The sequence below is a fragment of the Leptosomus discolor genome, chromosome 8, assembly GCF_034619465.1.
Source record: "Leptosomus discolor isolate bLepDis1 chromosome 8, bLepDis1.hap2, whole genome shotgun sequence".
Taxonomy (NCBI): domain Eukaryota; kingdom Metazoa; phylum Chordata; class Aves; order Leptosomiformes; family Leptosomidae; genus Leptosomus; species Leptosomus discolor.
Genome location: NC_141398.1, coordinates 57,892,640 through 57,912,449, shown reverse-complemented (window position 1 = coordinate 57,912,449; position 19,810 = coordinate 57,892,640). Strand labels below are relative to the sequence as shown.

Here is a 19,810-nt window from a genome sequence, read left to right as displayed (position 1 = left end):
CTTAAGGCGTTTTACAAACATCTACTAGCTAATTCCCCTGAGAAGCAGGCAAAACAGGCGTGCAGTGAAAGGATGAGGAATTGCAATTTGAACATTCAAGTTAAAGCAGTCAGGAACTTTGCATCCAGCTGATGGCAGGTAATTGACCACTCTAACTCTAATAACTATTAAGCAGCTTAGTTGAGTTAGCACGTATTTCAGGGTTTACAGACAAAAGAAAGCAGAGCGATAACCACCGCAAAACACAAGGATCTAACGGTGACCAAGATGTGCTCGGAGAAGAGAGCGATCTGTTCACATTCGGATTTGCAGGCACCCGACCCTTTGCGATAATTATGAATGAAGCTTTAGCTCTCCTCTGTGTCTGCGTGTTGCCTGACAACCAATGAGGCTGCGAAGCAAATCGCATTCACAGGCTGCAGGTTTCAGGAAGAAGCATAGAGGTGACTTTTACTTACAAAACAGGCACTCATTAATTTTGTGCTTTAGGGAAGTGGCCTGAAACACCTTTTCTCTTGCAATAACCTTTACTATGTTTTCTTCTCCTTCCTATATCTTTTGGCCGACAGATAACCCTGCTCTGATGCCATTTCGGATGTCCCAGTGAGAACTCCTAGAGATGCCTATTCTCTCCAGAGGCAGTGACCAAGACTATAGTAACATTAGCTACACTTCGTGTAATTCCTTGAGCCACTTCTTTCCTGTCTCCGTTGAAACCCCTTCTGTCAAAGGGGTCCATTACCAAAGAGCCAGGAGGATTTACCATCCTGATCAAGTCTCTGCAGCCGATCTAAAGACAGAGATCATGATAAATGTTGGAGGCATCAAGTACCTGCTACCTTGGAGCACTTTAGATGAATTTCCCCTGACCAGACTGAGCAAACTTAAGTTTTGCAGCAGCTATGAAGAAATAATTCAGCTGTGTGACGATTACGATGAAGACACCCATGAGTTCTTCTTTGACAGGAACCCCAATGCTTTCGGGATGATTGTCAGCTTTCTAGCAGCAGGGAAGCTGATGCTCTTAAGAGACATGTGTGCCTTGTCTTTTCAGGAGGAGCTGAGATACTGGGGGATTGAGGAATCCAACCTGGAGAACTGCTGCTTTCGAAAACTATTTCAAAAACTGCAGGAGTTGGCCGAGGTACGCAAAGAAGAGGAGCTTCGGAGGAGCAAAGAAGCTGCATGTGTCTTGGATGAGAAAACCAAATTTGGACAGTTTATGAACAGACTCAGAGATATGGTAGAAAATCCCCAGTCAGGACTCCCAGGCAAAGTCTTTGCTTGTCTCTCCATTCTCTTTGTGGCCACCACAGCTATAAGCCTTTGTGTTAGCACAATGCCAGACTTAAGAGCTGAAGAAGACAGGGTAAGTAAGTCCTTTTTAACTGGTCTAACTACAGAATTAAAAGAAATTTGTCTGTCTTGCTAGGCATACATCATTAAAAAGATAAAAAAGATACAGAAAACCCATAGTGATGAGGTTCAAAACTGTCACTGGCAATGAAGCAGTCTATAACAGCAAATGCAACAATGGCTTAAATTAATTCTATCATTTTCATAGTGATATTCAATTAAGAATAGCGTGAACAAAGTATTTTACTAATTGTTAGCTAAAGTACAGGAAAGAACTTCTGGACAGAATAGATATTGCAGCTCTCTAATACAGCATTGTGTTTCCTTCTTAAGCAGTTGCTAGTTTAAGTTATATCAACTTGTTAGCACTGAGACTCTCAAACTGACATTGTGGAGCTTTCCCTTTAACATGCTTTACTCTCTAGTTACAAGCAATCTCTTGTTTGGACACTCCAGCTGAAGATACATTTCCCTCTGACATCTTTACTTTTAAAACAGCCGGGTGTCTTCCCTTGTGATAATACAGTCAAATCTTTAAAGAGGAAAAAATACTCATTAATTTTTATAAAGTCATAAGGTTACATTTCAATAGTTGTGTGAAGATTAAAGGATGAGGGACAGATGAAGTATTTTCACAGATACTGATATTTAAAAGCTGCGCCTCCAAAAATCGTACTTCCATGCCAACAGAATTCTGTATTTGCCCATATATATAGGTACATATTGTAGGAGTAATGCCAAACACTATCTGAACTGCTAACTGCATTTAAACCCTTTTCAAGCAAGTCATTCACATTAATTCAGGGCAAATAAATCAAGCCTGTATCAAACATGAAGGATCTCTATAACATCGTTGACAATAGTTCAGCATTTTAGAGATTTGTTATTCTAATAATAAAACAGAGGAAAGTAACAATCCGAAGTTATTTCAAATATAGTAATGTCCAAATTAATCAAATAACCTTGACTAATCTCTTTAATGAATCCTGCACTTCATTTGCAAAGTGCCCTTCCAAAAGTGTTGAGGAAATCCAGGTCAAATAAACTCCTTGCCCCAACCCCTGCTGTAAGATAAGACACTCCTCCGAGTATTTTATATTGACGAATAAAGTCATTTTTACATTTATAGCACAGCATGGCGTGCACAATACAAAAATCTGTATATATTTTATTGCTCAAGCAGTAAGTTAAAGCAGCACAGTCATGGTGAAGGTATGTCATGATATTTGATGTCTGCGAATAAAAGTAAGGACTGCACAGAAGGCTGAAATTTAGGATCAATCCCTCTTCCATGTAACCCCTTGACTATTAACTGACATTTGCATAGGAGGACTACTACCTTTCAGTAATGAGTCTGGTGCTCTTGCAGCCTTCCACAGCTATTACTTTTGGCAGGAAAGACTGTAACACTGTTCCAATGCTTCTTCCAAGGATGTGCTTTAAATATAGAACATCCTTCTTACAGCTAGATGTAAAAACATCACAAACACTGCTCCAGCAAGTGCTTCCTACCAACTTTGTTAATTGAAGTAACACGATGCATTTTATCTTAATTTCCCAACCACTGCAGAAAAAGCTTTTATAAATACTTTTCATGCAAAAGATCAAGCACATAATGTTTCAGAGCTCAGCTAGATGTAATATGCTGCGTGCTTTAAAAATAATTAACCGTATGTTAGAAAGGGAAGCATGTTGAGGGTTAGAAGTATATCTGGTAGCTGCAGTGTAGCTGCTGTTCCTGGATCTCCTATAAAACACAGACAACATTACTACTTAGAGATTTGCATATATATGACTACTTTAAAAACAAGAAAACTGGATTGAAACAAGCTCAAAAGATGGAATGTTTAAAGTGCAGAGGAGAGGAAGAAGGATGAACTTGAGCAAAGGACCACATTTGTCCAAATATTTGGAAACATTGCATAATTTACACTTACAGCACCAGCCTAATGCACTTTATCATTGTGTCCCAGAAGCACAGAACAGAGTACTGGAAGTCCTGCTATTTGAATAGTTTAAAATTATGCCAGAGAAAACACAGGGAAATACACGAGACAAAATACTCATGCCTTGTGGAGATGCAGAAAAGTACTAAATAGTAGTTTTTCCATCCCTAGGAACTCCCTAAATTTCCATCCCTAAATTCTTAGCCTGCAACGCCTAAGATTTTCTTACTGGGATCTCAAAGGAGCATTTCAGCTAGGACTCGACAAATATCTCTGAGAACTTAATTGACTAAAAATACTACTTGGTTGTGGCTGAGTCATACTCTGGCAAATTACAACTCTACATTGAGTGTAACTCAGAATTGTTCACTGGCTGACATCTGAAAGTGATTCCAGGATGGGGGCACAATTACCAGCACCCTGGGACAAACATGCAGCTTTTGGGCTGAACATAAAGACCACACAACATCTGGTTTTGCTCAGTGACAGAAAACAGTCAAATTCCTCCAATAAAGTTTCTGAACAACCTGTAATTCTGCACCTGAATTCAGAGATGCCCTATCCTGAGGTTTATTCATTTCTGAGTTAAAGCTTGGCAAAACCTCTATGGCAAATGTGCTTACAAGTACTGCAAGGATCTGTTTTCCAATGTCACTAATGCTAGAAATTGAATTTATCCATTCTGAAATACAAATAAAAAAGGCTTTACCTCTGCTGCATATGTACCACTCTAGGGTCCTTTTTCTCCTGATCACAGCCACATTAAGAGAATGACAACTGGCTGGACTCCAGCCTAAGGAGAAGGATCAGAGTCAAAAAAAAAAAAAAAAAAAAAGGAAAAACAATACAAGGTGACTTCCACTTCACTCAAAGGCTTGGCTGATCCCACCCCGCAGGCATATAAAATCACTCGTCCTTTGAGCAGTTGCTAAACCAGGTCTGCATGGATGGGAGAATAGCTGCCTGGGCAGGCAGAAGAGCAAACCAGAGTCCTCACCATCCGAGGGAAAGTGAAAACTCCAGTCTCTGGGAGAGGGATGGCAAGGAGCCAAGGCAAGAACATCCGCATCAGGGAAGCCCAGTCACCCTGGCAACCAGAGGGGAGGGAAGGAGCCATCTCCACGAGCAGCAGAAAAGGGAGGGGAGGGTTAGCTTAAAGGTAGGAACACAGCCGAAAGTAAAACAGAGAACAAGTTGTTATAATTGATACCATGCACACGTTCCAGAACATGTCAAATGACATTTAGGAGCCTCCTCATTACAGATATGAAAGAAAACCACAGGTAGATGGGCAAAGAATTCTGTAACTATACATCACATAACCACCTGCCATGAATCCCAACGCAGAGTGAACAGCCCCAGACAAAGGAGGCTGAAAGTGCGGGAAAACTGTAGAGCAGTAAACATATAGCACTAGTGATCTCAAGTTTTAAGTCTTACCATGAAACAGATATACAAAAGGATTTATCACACACGATGCTAAGGGAAGAGGTCTCATTAGTAACAAATTATGTTATTTGGGCATAAAACAACTGAAATGTCACATTCTCCTATGGCAATACATCCTCCTCTATGATATTTGCATCTGTTCTTTACGGAGACCAAACTGTCTTCAGTAAGGAAGCAAATATAGTATCACCAAAATGTAGTAATCAAGGCACGTGTATATGTAGAGAGGAAAAAAGCATATCTGGAGGTGAGGAACTCTGTTTATTATTGATCTGAACAGGTAGCCTGAGAGAAGTACAAATCTGAGTCAGGGACCACACATATAGGATAAGAAAGCTGAAAAAACCTGAAACTACCAGTATTTCCCACAAAGGAAGGAATTAAGATCATCCCACTAGAGACAAGGCAAAAGTCCCATTAGAGTCCCCTGCAAGTCCCCAGTCCCACATAAGAGTTACAATTAGGATCCAAGAGGTGCAACTGAAATAGTCCCTGCTCAGCTCATCTAACCCAAAGGAAAAAACATCATTACAGCAGAGAACTACAGAATAAAACCACCGCAGAAGAGCTTGGACAGGGAGACTGCTTTGAAGCACCCTTGGGATTTTCCTTAGGAAGATTTCTTTTAACGAGTCCCTAAAATTGGCGTCCTCGAGAGAAATGACTCAGCAGAAAGGATACAGCAGGGTCTTTTCTTCAGGAAGGGAAGCAAATTAAGGTCGGTGGGGGGGCAGGGGGAAGAAGAGAAAGAAACCCCAGACATTTCCATTCCCCGTCCCTCAGCACCGGTAGCAATCAAGTAATTTTCTCCCAGGCTCCCAACAACAACAACAACAACAAAAGCGTGGTTTAAGAGAGAAGGAAATGTCTATTCTCTGTTCTCCCTCTCTTCCCTGGTGATGAGTGAGTTGTCAGACCTTGTTACTACTAATTTTTGTATTTGCTCTTAACTGACCTTGAGAAGCTTGTAATTGCTTTATGTATTGTATATAACCTAATCATAGAATTATTTAGGTTGGAAAAGGCCTTTAAGATCATCAAGTCCAACCGTTAACCCAGCACTGCCAAGTCCTCCACTAACCCACGGCATGTAACTGGTGTAAGCTGCAACCAGTATTGTCAGATCTAACGATTTTATCTTGAAACTTAGCATATTCATTTTTTCAAAGCTCCCATTTCTGGTCGTTTGATTATGCGAAAATCTAATTTCTTTTAAAAGAGTAAGTTTTTAATCTCTGGTTGCACTGAGAATCCAGAAAATATGAACAGAGGAAAAAGACCCAGTACCTAATATATAGAACCATTTTTAAATTATTTTTTTCATTCTACACCATTATTCTGGAGGCCCTGCCCCATATTTTTCAATGTTTGATGTTGCTGATGTTGCCTGTATGATACTAAAACCAGCATATTTGGCTTGTATGCTAAAGGAAACTGCCGAGAAACATATTTTCTTTAAAAGTGAAGTAATTTTACTTCATAGGGGAAATAACAATTTATTGCTCTTACTGTGAAGAGAAAGAAAATCAAACAAGATATTTGTTTCATCAGGGTTACCATTGCCACAGCTAAATGCGTTAGCTGTAAACATTCACATTGACTGGCAGCTAGTCAGTTCAGCCTGTGAAGATATGCCTGCAAGAGGTATATCCTCAGTATTCAAGCGATGAAATCCATTACAAAAGCACTAGAATGTAAAGCTCCAACCCTGCCCATAACCTGCAGATAACATTAAACATCTCTAGAGCACTTACTAAAGGAAAACCCAAAGAACGTGGGAGTGACTGGAAGAGATAATAATCCATATGGAGAGTGTCAGTGAGAGGAGTATAAACGTAGTTCTGCCGCTCACATAGTCTGCACAGATAAGACTCTTCATCACAGTGTAATTTGGCCAACTGTTAGAAGCAATCACCTTTGGTAAATTGAATATGACAGCCAGATTTTGACTGATACTCTGGCTACCATTTTTATAGCTTTCAAATAAGGGGGTCTAAATATTGCTCAAAAAAGAATTTTCTAGATGATTAGCCAGGGCAAAAGGATTCCTGCTGAAAAATATCTTTTTCAATGACTAGGACAGGGTACTGCTAATGAAGTGGGGCACTACCCAGAACACACCTGAAAAGCAGGGGTATTTCACAGTAACCTGCTGTTCAAACCTACCTTCTAACACGAGCATGCATCACACAAAGCATGGCCCAGAACGACTTGTTCGTTGCAAAGAGATTAATGAAATCCTCACTTTCAGAAACACTTCTAATGCTCATTTAAAAGTGTAAGACTGTAAAGGCGTATGGGTACATGCCTTTCTATAAATATATTGGTATACACATATGACTTGAAATTACTTGGAACAAAATAAAGCTGGATGTGCTTTGGTTTTATTGCATCGGCTCAGTACACTTTTCCGGGTTCTTATCAGGACACTTACTGCGGACACTCACTCTCCTAAATTATCTAGTCATCTACTACAGTTCTGATTTCTTCTGATCATTTTGATCAGTAATGAAAGTATTGCAGGATTTTAAAGTAGGAAAATGTGCCTCACTGACGCACCAAAAACCTTCCAGTCTACTAGGTGTGCTCGGCACGGTAGAACCCAGGTAACTTATTTGCTTCGTGGATTGAATTTGTTAAATTAATAACAGACGAAGACAGACATGAAATAAGAAGACATGAAACAACAGAAATCAGATTATTCAAGCCTGGAATTTGATATATAGAGAAATTATGGCTTTATAGGCTCTGCCTTTTTTTGAGGTTTGCATATCCGTTCAGTAACGTCAAAAGCTTTGACCTTGAAATTGCACCATTACGTTAAGATTCTGATTTCATACTTCCACATTATAAGCAACAGTTTTCCAAGCACCCGCACACAGAATTGCGTATTTCAGCATTAAATCTAATACGTACAACATTGTTGAAGTTCCTATTACTTAAGCTGTGCTCTACATAACCAAAGAGAGGCACCAGCGGGGGGTAGGCACTGCTGAACATCTGTGTCTCAGCTTACCCTCGCTGCCACAGAAAACAATTTTCTTTAGGAAGTCTGGACGCTCCAGTAAGTAAATGGATTCTGCCTGGCTTTCAAGGGCTGGCTCTGCCAGTACATGGTCCAGTGTTCAGAAAGCACAATTAGACATTATTAGTTTGCCTTATGTTCATCCAGTTTTGGCCGTATCCCAACCAACGCTCAGTCTCCTGGCTTCGCACGCTATCCTGGGGGGACACCCAGCTGTTCTAGCTGCTCTGCAACGGGCAGTCCATCAACTGCTATGCAATGTGCCAGCACATGTGTTCCTCACTGGGAACCACGCTTTCTTTCCCCTTCTGCTGCTTTCAAGTTTGTAATACTGAACAGCAGGAATAAATCCTGTTCACTCTCCTCACTCGACTCATCTCAAGGGGTTCAGCACAGCTGATTACCTCATAAAAGCCTTCTTTGGGAAGATGGGTATTTGCTCTGAGGGAGGCACTCTATCTTTGGAAAATGCTACTTGAAATCAATGCATCCTTCAAGTTTGTAGCAATAACGCAACAAGTATTAAATAATCACCCAAATTCGTATGTGCTTTAGAAATTCCTCTTTGAATATGATGGAAATCTTTGAGGACTCTTCAGTCTACTGCTTTAGTCAAATTCACAATCTGGTATTTTAATTCTGAGCAAATCTAATTACTAATTTCGTTGCAGCATCAGGGCTATGAAAGGCATACGTTGTGTTTATTCCCACACTGTCAGCACCTCCTACTAGCACTAGTATTTTCCTTTATAACAAATTCAACCATATTTGGGACCCTGCTGTACACCCTGTACTACACAGGTACAATAACAAGTACTTTCTGCTTCAAAGAACTTACAATGCAGTGAGGAAAGAAGCAGAGAAGAAACAGTATCAGGGCAAATGATTTGACCAGCAGCAAAACTGGAAACTGAAGGTCATCTAAGTCCCAGATAAATAGCTCATCATTTTGACTACATTGTTCTTCACAGGTACAGAATGAATTCTGTTAAATGTCTTACTAGAAAAAAAAAAAAAGGAAAAAGATAAAACTTCCACATCTTTCTCCTAACACAAATACTCTGGGGTCACCAATTGGTTTAAACACATTCAAATTCTTCAGACTGATTCTCACAGTGTTTGCAGAATAAGGACCCAAGCTCAAAAGTTAATTGAAATATTTTATTTTAGTTACACTTCTGCCCCAGAGGACATAATTATGTGTTGGATACAGAGATAATAATTTCTTTCTATGTTCTTTTTAATGTCCACACTAATATAATCCCAATATTAGTTTAGTTTTCTCAAATGTACCAGTGGCAGTAATTGTTCTCATAAGCCCAGGCTTCTTTCCCATAAAGCAAAGTGAGTGGGCAATCGTTCTGTGATCAGAATGCACAGCCCTCCTTTAACAAGCTCATCATTCTGTAAATCAGGTTACAGTCTCTTTCTCAGCAGGCTGTAAACCTTTTGATTTTATTGCAGCGGTCTGTAACCACAAATCCAAGTACTGAAGTGATCCATAACACAAGGTTTTCGAGTTCTCCCTAACCATCATTCGATTCAGCAGAGCATGGTTTAATTATTCAAACACCAGCGGCAATGCGGTCGCAGTGATTCAGCAGTACCTGCAGCGCTGCAGCTGGATCCCACAGCTCCAGGTACGCAGGGAACACAGGATGGCACAACGCTTCCTAACTGAGTCATCGTTATATAGCCAAAAGGGATTTCTCCCTTGCATCTGTTCATTCCTGCTGCCGACCGGGGTAAGACCAGCCAGGAGCTAGTTGGGAATCTCGGTTCCCTACACTGAGGTCTTGGTCTGTCTCTGCTCCCGCCTAACCACTCTCTAGACTTGTAGCCTCACCCTGTAGACCCACCACCTTGGATTTGTCGGCAGGCAGGAGCAAGAACTGACGCTTGTTTTTTCACCGTTACATTAGCTCATGTTTTTTTTTCCATAGAGGGAATTTCCCAGGGAGAAGCTGTAGACCAGGAAGCACTGCCCACGTATAACCTTGAGAAGTGCAAAAGGCTGGAGAACAGCACCCTGCCCAGGACATGCAACCTTGGGCTTAGAGAGGAAAATTCCTGTGAGTTTTGCTTCTAAATCCTCCACGTAGAGGGCTGAATGTTTTTTTCTCTGAGTGGGCCAAAAGGCCAGACTGCAAGAAGAGCAGTCTGGCTGAGATAAGCCTCTCTACCGAGGGTTGGATAGCACAAGCAGGCAGCAGGCAGGTCGACAGCCACAATACAGACTGATCCCATCTGCTACCACTTCAGTGGACACTGGCCTCCATCCACAAAGCCGTGCGTGGATCAGAGGGAAGGATCTGAGCAGTAACTGGCTGTACTTGAATGTGCCAAACAAAATCTGGACCCCCCAGGGTAGGTTTAGTAGATGTGAATTGTGACCTTGCATCAACCACAGAGCCAGCCTCATTTTTGGTGTGAAAGATGATGTTCTGGCAGCCTGTTCTTCGACTGCAGAGTGCTAAGCAGCTCCAGGTCCTATGTTTAAGGAAACTCTTCTTTAGGACTCCAACAGGAGTCTGAATCAAGAAGAATCAAGCATATTGCTGTATGAGTGCCTTCCCTGTTTTGTTTTGAGACTGTTTAGTATGGGTGACTGAACACCACAACAGCCTTTACTCAGCAGCAATCACTACTGCATCCAGGATGGATCTAGCTAGGGAGAGATTTCAGATCCCTTCTGTCCATCGCTTGTTTGTTTTGTGATGGTGAGCCAGCTCGTTTCCATAAATGTACCCTGGGAATAACAGTGTTTGCATCCAGTGGTTCAGTCATGACTTCTAGCTGGGTTTGAGGACTTTTGTCAACTTGGCTTCATAAACAATACTAGTTGCCTTTCTCGTAAGTGTGTTGTATAAGCAACACAGATACATATTGCTGAGGTACATGTTGATTTCCACTCTAAATCTTTGAAAATACTAATCTCTCTAGGGATGATGTGTTCCTGAAGTAATCCATATACTGATCTAGCAGTAATTATTAGCAAAGTGTTCTACAAGCATTGGTGCAACTTGCACCATTTAACTAGGAAATTGATTATTTGACGCAAGAAACACTTAAAATCACTAATGACATCGTGAACAGTGTTAACTGGCAAGCACAGAGAGGAGATGGTGAGAAATGCTGCAGGTTTGCCTGTCTTACATCTCAGACTCCGCCCCATTTATAGATCATGTGAAGTCCCAGATTACACACCACGGAAAACAGGTTCAGATTGCTGCCTACGAAATTTCACTTAGAGTCAGCCACACCAAGGGCAGAAAGTTGGTACCGACCCAGTTCCTATCCCAATACAGCTGCAGCACTGCAATTCCAACATCGTGGGAATAACAGGATTTCTTTCGCCATTTTTGCTCAGATTAAGACAAACTTTGCAGGCCTCCCTCTGGTGCTTTCAGATGGTTTCATTTCCCTTTTTTACACTCTAGAAATTGCTTAAAAAGGATCTGTTTGGGGCTTTTTAAGAACCAGTAACAAAACATGAAGCGTTCACGGCCACAATACGGAGTAGGTGGGGCTGTAACATGTCTTTTCAGAGAAGTGCCAAACTTTGCTAGCCTGCTGCTAAGGAGTCACCCTGCCATCAAAATTGTGTTGCTGATTCCCGTGGTGCTCTGCAGAGGACTAGAAAGAACAGACCTGTTGCAGGTGATACTGGTGAGGGGACCAATGGCAAAACCTGACACCTTTTCTATCAGCCTTCAGCTGCCAACTGGCCAGGCAGACTCAGGTTCAAATGCTCAGAATCCTCCAACAGTGTTATAGGAGAAGCATATTGAAATGTGCGAATATAGATTAGCACTCTGGTTTTGTGTTTGCCCAGCATTTATGGAAAAGCACCTTACAATGGACTAAAGGGAAAATATCCACCGCAAAAGGTAAATCTTTGGCAGCAGGAAATTAACTGGCAGTTCAGGTAAAGATTCAGAACATCTTTTCCAGAGCATATTTTAATTATAAATTGTCTTAGAGTACAATTAAGTGGACACAAATGGTCAGCACAGAGCAGATCTTGAAGGCATAAGAACAGTTCCTTGGTGTTCTTATCCAGTTATCTAGAAATAATATTTTTTTTTTCTTGTCTAGAAATGTAACACTGAGTTGCATCTGGAAACCAAGGTGGATGGACAAGATATATACTGTGCAGAGGAAATTCTGATTCAGTCTCTCTGGGCATTGCTATCATTATTGACACATGTAAAGATATTATTTTCACTAGATGAGGTTTATATCTCTTGTAAGATAGGTTAGTGCAGCATAACTCTGAGATCTGATTTTGTTTGCTATCCTAGATGTCATCACACTTTAACTAATGTTTCCTGGTAAACTAAGAGGACACTTGGCCAGGAAATTTATCATATTTACCTTGTGAGGGGCACATACCTCAAGTTCATTTAGCTTGAATTCAGTTAGTGAATACATTTATTTTCTGTAAACCCACTTGTGCAATTGAGGTCTGAGATTTAGCCGCCACACATCACCCTGGCCAGTCCTGGCCTCGGAGGTGCTGTATTCCTGAACCTCAAATCCTGTCGAAAAAAGGTACTCCAAGAAAGCTGCACTAACACTTACCAGAGCCACAGAATTTCTCACTATTAGAAATGTCCCATTCTAAGCATTATCCCTACATAGATCCAACTTGCTTAAGCTTTTTTAAAGAGCGCACAATAAAAAAGCAAAACTTGTTGTACTCTTGATCATAAACTGGATATAAATTTGACTATATAACCTACAGCTCACCCATATTTGAAAACTGCAGTCCCAAACCCTTCCAAAGGCAGAGAAAAGGGCTAGAGAGAGGCAACAAGGATGGAACGACGTCACACAAGGACTCAGGCAGGCAGAATACCTCAGGATGGGAACAAGCTACAACAGCAGCTGCAACAGAGGTCTACAAAATCACAAGTGGCAGAAAAAGAGTAAATGTCAGTCAAGTAGCCAGCGTCCCTTCCAGGGACAGAGCCTTGGGGTGTCCAATGAAACTCATGGGAACCTCGTTGAAAGCAAAGAGGAGACTCCCAAAAGACTGGCCAAACTTTACCGAAGTTTGCTGATGCGAACACCATCTTCAGCTCAGCAAGCTCTGGAGTGGGAAACAGAGGCCAGGAGATTTGCCTTGGGCATCTGTTTTCTCAGGCTGTTAGAACAGGGCACTGGGCTAACTGGACTCAGTACTGCCATTCTTATATTTTATTATAAGCCTATTTTTTTGTATCTAAAGAGAAATTCATAGAAGTATCATAAAATGAGCAATTTTACTGTAACACTATAAACGTTCCAATGCATAAGAGGACCCAGAAAGTGAGCCATTGCCTTATGCAGCAGAAGGCAATAATGAAAAGGAAGCATGAATTGCTTATTATCTCTGGTGGTACAAAGTTTGAAACAGCCACTTTGCTTCTTTGAGGTGGTTTATAAATTTAATGAATCACCCAATATTTCAAGCACCAGGCTTAGGATATGTATTTTTACATTTAAAATATTCTTTCCCTCATTGCTGAGCCAAATGCTCTTTTCATATGTGAGATCAATACCAGGCGCTCATTTTATTACATTTATATCATAGGTTGTAGAATTTCAGCTAGAGACAAGTTCTATAAATTCAGATAAATTCTTGCATTATTCAAAAGTAAATCTGCAGGATGGATAAAGTATAAAGAGTTAGATACTCACTTGCCACTGGCTTTGTGATAATTGTTCTCCCATCAAAGCTGATGATAGTTTGAGTACTGATTGATGCTCTGGTAGTGTAAAACATGTCAGAGGGTTTCCCTGAAAAAGCCCACCCAAAATGTTGTAGTCAGTTATAAATAAAACCTCATCTTCCCCTCATGTTCACAGTCAACATCATACTAGCTTGGAGCTCTTACAGGTTCCACTACACTGTGGTACTTCAGGTGAAAAAATGCAGACAGGAGGAAAGAGAAGTCAGTGACAGATTTGACTCAAAATCTGAAAATAAAAGCTCAGAATTCTGCTCTAGTTTATGGCAAGGTCAAGAAAGGGAGTTGTTTGTTCTGTTTTGTGTTGGCAGGCCCTGATCACTAGAATTACCCAAATGTATTTCCTTTGTTCAGAAAGAGGAAATACATGAAGTTGTGGTGGCACAGAAATTCCTTTATTGGCCATTTATGCAAAAACCCCTCTTTCATGGATCAGAGTATTTGGGCCATAATTGACAGTTCACTCAAAGTAACTGACATCTAACGGGAATTTGGTGACAACAATTGACATAGAGGCATCCAGATTTTGGTAAGAACATAGCATTTGAAGTCAGTATGTTATTCTGCCTGCTCTTTGGAAAACACTTGTAAGAGGAACACAAAGCACTCTGAGGTCCAAAAATCATCAAAAATACTGGGAGAAACAGAAATTTACTTTGTACTTAATATTTCCTTTTTTTTACCTCTTATTCCAATATTCACTGCACAGGATGTTCAAAAGGATCAAGACTCTTCAGAGAGACTGACATTAGAGAGAGATATTCTATATAAACCATATCACATAGATCACATAATATAAACAAATATACCTGATATATAAAACATCCTCATACAAATTCCCTGGCTGATATTCCTTCACGTAGTGTAGGTACGTCTGAAGCAAACACATCCTTTTTCTGTCTTTTCTGAAAAAAACGAAGCACAGAATTCTCTGCATTAGTCACAGTGTCAGAGACTGTGATAGTGTCACTCCTTTGTTTGCTGCAGCAGAATAAAGGGACTGTGGTTTGAATCATATGCAAACATTTCCGAAATGTCTTTTGCGAAGTACATAAAAAAGACAAAGCGTGCTAACAGGGGAGAACTCACCATCCTCTACATCCACAACTATGCACAAAGGAGAAATAAAATGCACAGTAACGTGCCTGAAAAGTTTGATCTGAAGGATGCGCTTCTGAAAAATGAAATACGCATTTAGGAAGCTGTCTGCACAAATTGCTTTCTCTAAATATATATAACTTTCATGGGGAATATTGAGGCAAAAAAGGATGGTGAGAAGAAAACAATCTCCCAACCAGTCCTTACAATGCTACACCTTGAAATTTCATACTCAATTCTAAAGACACCCTAGATCTTAATGGTTGAAACTTTCAGCAAACAAAAATTCTTTTCTTGTATTCTCCAAGGAAGGAATAATGAAAGCTACAGGATGATCTGAGAGCAAAGTCACCTGTAAATGTATAAAGCTGAATAAGTAAAAGATGAACTGGAAATTCAGTCCAGTTAACAAAAAATAAAATAAATCTTGATGGGAACAATGAGCAATTCACAGGCCACATCACTAGAGTGACCACAGGCAGATCTGCACAGAGCCCAGGCTGCACCGTACAAATAACTCACAACCTCGGAAAAAAATGAGCACTGCCTGACACAACTGCTGATTGCAAGCAATCTCATCAAGCCAAGTCAGCAGCTCTGCAAACATCAAGGCACTCTAGGCACTGCCACGGCAATGATTTCAAACGGGGCTAGAACCTGATCCTATACACGTAACTCTTGTAGGGCCAAGTCTTCTTTACCTTCTGCGATGTTTACTTTAAGAGATAAATTATGATCTTGACAGTCTACTGTGCAGAAAGAGGAAAAATGCCCAAATGGTGCTTCAGAGCTAAACTGTTCTGAGGTTTAGACAGGGCAAAACATATACCTAAGGAGTATGTTACCATTTCACCTGGGGAACCTCAGATAGCCAACGATCGTAACATGCAGAGCTATGGATATAAACACTGCCTGAACAGAAAGACCTGTTCCTCCCAAGAATAGCAGTAATTCCATCTCAAGGGACACTAAAAAACCAACATCACATTGCACTGCAGAGGGTAACTGAACATTGGTAGGAAGTTTAACCAGTAGTAGGGGTATGTGTTGCCCATGGTGTAGCTAACCAATATTGCTCATGAAATTTGGCTGAGAATGGATAATACTGTATCAGGAGCTGTTACTCTAAATTGCTTAACTTGAGACACAGGCTACCAGGAAAGATGCATACAGCATCCTTGACTTCATTCTACAGAGGTCACAAAAAAGCTTGTCACAAATCAAGGGTCTACAGTTACTCCTGAATAACACATGGCCACTCCGCTCTCCCAAAAGGAGGTTCTCTGCACAGGTCCTCCTTCATCATCCCTAATTCTGCGTGATTTTCCTCAGTTGCCAACATCTCAGAGATGCAAGTCTTTGTCCAGCAAGAATACAAGGAAAGACTCTTTAACCCTGCTAAGCCTTCATGTACCAAAGTTGTAGCTGGAAAGAGCTATTTGTTAAATATCAATTTTCAAGCAGCTTAAAAATCTAAAATTAAATTACCACCTTCTACACAGGGGTTTTCTGGAACATGGAGTGACAAGCCATATTCTGAGTCCAGTCTGGAATTTCAAAGGGCTGCAATACTAGCCTTCCCCTCCTCTGGTTCCCAGTTACAGCTGAGATTTCTCATATCCACCAAAAATTCTAACCCTGTCCACTTCATATACCAGTGTTCTGATAATGTGCTCAGCAAAGAAAAGCACACAAGGCTGCTTCAAAGTCAGCCAAAGTCCATGAAAGACTCCGGGTCACTTGAACTGGTTTTGGATTAGAACTGTAATCCAAATATTTGCACCGGTGCAAGAACTGAATGTCAATAGCAACACGCCACTGAAAATATCACACAAGTACCCGTTAGGTGGCATTTTTCAACAAACTTATTCACAATGCTTAAAAGCAAAAAACCAGCACTAGTCCAATCAGAAGACGAGGCTTCTTATGAACATATGAATTCTCTGTACAGGTACAGGATTGTATTTATCATTAGGAGGGACAGGGCGTGTAAGAAAGCAGTGACATCCGTGTTTAAAAATAACATGTTCCTTTCAGGGGCAGCTGCTAAGCAGTACCTGCTGCTTTCATTGCTATTTCTTATCTTCCGTAAGGTAAAAAAAGTTGGCAGGATCTGTCTTCTGCCAGTCGGAATCAGTGAGCAGACGCTGTGCACATGAAGGAGGCAGCGGGTACACCGCAGTCCCTGTAACCGACATGACCACCCGGTGCCTCTCTCTGTGGATGGAGGTAACCTCCTGGCTGCCCACCACTAGAGGACAAGTCTCTTGCTTGCCCAAAGAATTACAAGTCAACTTTCACATCTGCCTCTTCATTTCACTAGAATAGGCCAAATGAAGTTTCATTTTTTTTAAGCTCAGCTCAGGAAAATAAAAAACGTGAATCCAAGGCAGCTAAAGTACAGCAATCCCTCAGATAACGAAACTGAGAAATTACTGCTCGTAGCATGTGGCCTCAATACTGGGAGAGGATTCTTCAAGGCAAGTTTCACCTAACTGGCTGGGTATTAATTTTCCTTTAGATTAAAACATTTGCATGTACACAAAGAAACATGGTTTGTATATGGCACAACTGAGCCAAGGATCCAGATGACTTAATGAATATCTCTGAACCACTTCTAATTGCACCAGAGGACACAGCGTGTGTGGAAGCACCATGCACTGAACAGCGCCAGAAGTTTACAGAGACATTCAAACATTAATCTTTCTTTTGAAGAGAAACTGATTTTTGTACAGGCTTATAAACCAGTCAAGTTTAAATTAATTTCCATTTGAGAGCAGGCTGCATGCCAAGACTTGATACAGAGATGAGTTTCATTCATTTAGACAAAGAAGCAACATCATAAAAATAAGCAGGTAGATATATCTGTTCATTCAGATATTTCACATGCTCATTACCGCCTATAACCATTGAAAGGTGGCTGCCATATGACTACCTGCTAACTGGGATTTGTTCATTTCTGACACCAGTGACTCAAGCAGATGCATATCGCACCTTCCTTAGTGTTTATGGACGCTGATTCAACGACTGTTCTTTTATTTAATTCTTTTTGTTTTGTGTCAGGGCGAGTGTTCCCAGAAGTGCTATTACATCTTCGTCATAGAGACCATCTGTGTGGCTTGGTTTTCGCTGGAGTTCTGCCTTCGATTTATTCAGGCAAGGAGCAAGTGTCAGTTCTTCAAAGGACCCCTAAACATCATTGACTTCTTGGCTATTTCACCCTATTACATTTCCCTCATCTTCTCAGAGGACGACTCAAATGAGGAGGATGACAGGCCAAGCAGCAACACATATTTGGAGAAGGTTGGTTTGGTGCTACGGGTTTTACGTGCCTTGAGGATCTTGTATGTAATGCGCCTTGCCCGACACTCCTTGGGCTTGCAGACTTTGGGCCTCACAGTTCGCAGATGCACACGGGAATTTGGCCTGCTTTTACTGTTCTTATGCGTGGCTGTCACTCTGTTTTCTCCTTTGGTCTATCTCGCCGAGAACGAATCTGGGAAGGTGCTGGAATTTACAAGCATACCTGCTTCTTACTGGTGGGCTATCATTTCAATGACCACTGTGGGGTATGGAGATATGGTACCACGGAGCGTTCCAGGCCAGATGGTGGCTCTCAGCAGCATCCTCAGTGGGATTCTCATCATGTCTTTTCCTGCAACATCAATATTCCACACTTTCTCCCATTCCTACTCGGAGCTGAGAAAGGAACATGAACGATTGCAGTCGCGGCTAAACAGAGTAAAAAATGCCAGTCACTCTGGTGAAAGTGACACCTTCAATGAGACAGACAGCTTGATCCTGGAGGACCAAGCATCACCAATCAAGTACATTTACACAGGGAACTAAGCTTGGTTGTAAAACATTCCCAAGAACAGGAATAGAAATATACACATATGTACGTCAACATAACACACAAAGCAAAGCAACAACATAGGTTATGATGCTATTTTTCTCTGCCAGCACAGGTATAATCAGTGGTCAAGCCAACACAGCTAGCTCCAACACATCATCACGAAGCTGGAGGTTTTGAGAATGTCTAAAGTCAGAGTTCATTCAATAATAAACATTCATTCTTCTCTATGACTAATAAGAATAAACTCTATCTCTGCCAGTCATGCACCTTGCTGAATACCTAATACTGAACGAGTAACGAACAAAACAGCTTTTGTTGGCACAAACACACTTGTTATTTTATTTGCCTTTGAGTTTCCAATGTTCTTGCAAATAACATCTTGAGCGAAGCGTTAGAATGCATTTTTCAGGGCTACGCACCAGTGTTGTTATACAATGCTCATCCACCAGGCATACAGAAGAAGCCTCCATACAAATCAGAATTCTGTATCTGAAGCCAGTAATAAGCTTAAAATATGTGAAAGCTTTCGAAGTTTGCCTGTAGCCAGATGCTCAATCTATAAATAACAAATTGCACTGCTATTGTATACAATACATAGTGTTTGCAAGAGAATTTGCTTGAAATGCAGTTGCAGTCTGTAAACATTTCATACTAGACAGCAACAGTTTTCAAACTTCTTTTTCAAATACTTATTTAAAATAATAATGAGGAATAAAAAAATGAGGAATAAAAAGACCCAAGCTTATTGACCATATTGAAAAGAGTTGGTGTTATCTTTTTCACTGAATGGTGATGGTTTCGCTGGAAGAAAGATAGAAAATAGAGTTATTGAAAATGAGACGATAGCTCAGAAGTTTCCAAAGGTATAAATCGTAAAGAACGAGGTGAATGAGCCAGAGGGGCAGTGGGAGTGCTTTCCTAATGTAAATGGGTATTTTTTTCCCGATATCCAAGTATAGCCAGAAGAAAGCAATGGGACTACACAGAAGTCAACAATGCTACTTCATGGGACAGTCTAGGTGATCTTTTACAATTCGACCTTTTAGATGCTGTGAATGCCGTCAGTGAGAACCGATGCCAAGCCACCAAGGCTGGATCTGTGCAAACACCTGTGTGCAGGGCCTGCGCCAGCTCACAGCTCCTCAGTTTGCAAGCAGAACTTTGACACGCTGAACGTTGGCCATGTATTTAAGTACTGAGATGAATCAGATTTATTTAATCAAAACATTTTTTAATCAGATTTTCAGCTTTCATGATTCCATTTCTTAAATCTTACCAAGGTCCCCATGACCTTCTGATGGAGCAAAGCTCAGTGAAGTGACCATTCAGTTCCAGCTTTCAGCAG

At 40.9% G+C, this 19,810-nt stretch overlaps 1 protein-coding gene across 1 annotated transcript; it reads left to right on the top strand.

Moving 5' to 3' along the window:
- Positions 1–619: 619 nt before the first annotated feature.
- Positions 620–18,458, top strand: KCNG4 (potassium voltage-gated channel modifier subfamily G member 4). Its single transcript, XM_009948022.2, has 2 exons — positions 620–1,369; positions 17,673–18,458. The coding sequence occupies exons 1-2, from the start codon at positions 620–622 to the stop codon at positions 18,456–18,458; spliced, it is 1,536 nt and encodes a 511-aa protein (XP_009946324.1).
- The last annotated feature ends 1,352 nt before the right edge of the window (positions 18,459–19,810 follow it).

Excerpts from the sequence above, each read along its gene's own strand:
- KCNG4 (XM_009948022.2), top strand. The coding sequence starts at position 620 with ATGCCTATTCTCTCCAGAGGCAGTGACCAAGACTATAGTAACATTAGC. Across the intron at positions 1,370-17,672 it reads TAAGAGCTGAAGAAGACAGG|GGCGAGTGTTCCCAGAAGTG; the intron begins GTAAGTAAGTCC and ends GTTTTGTGTCAG.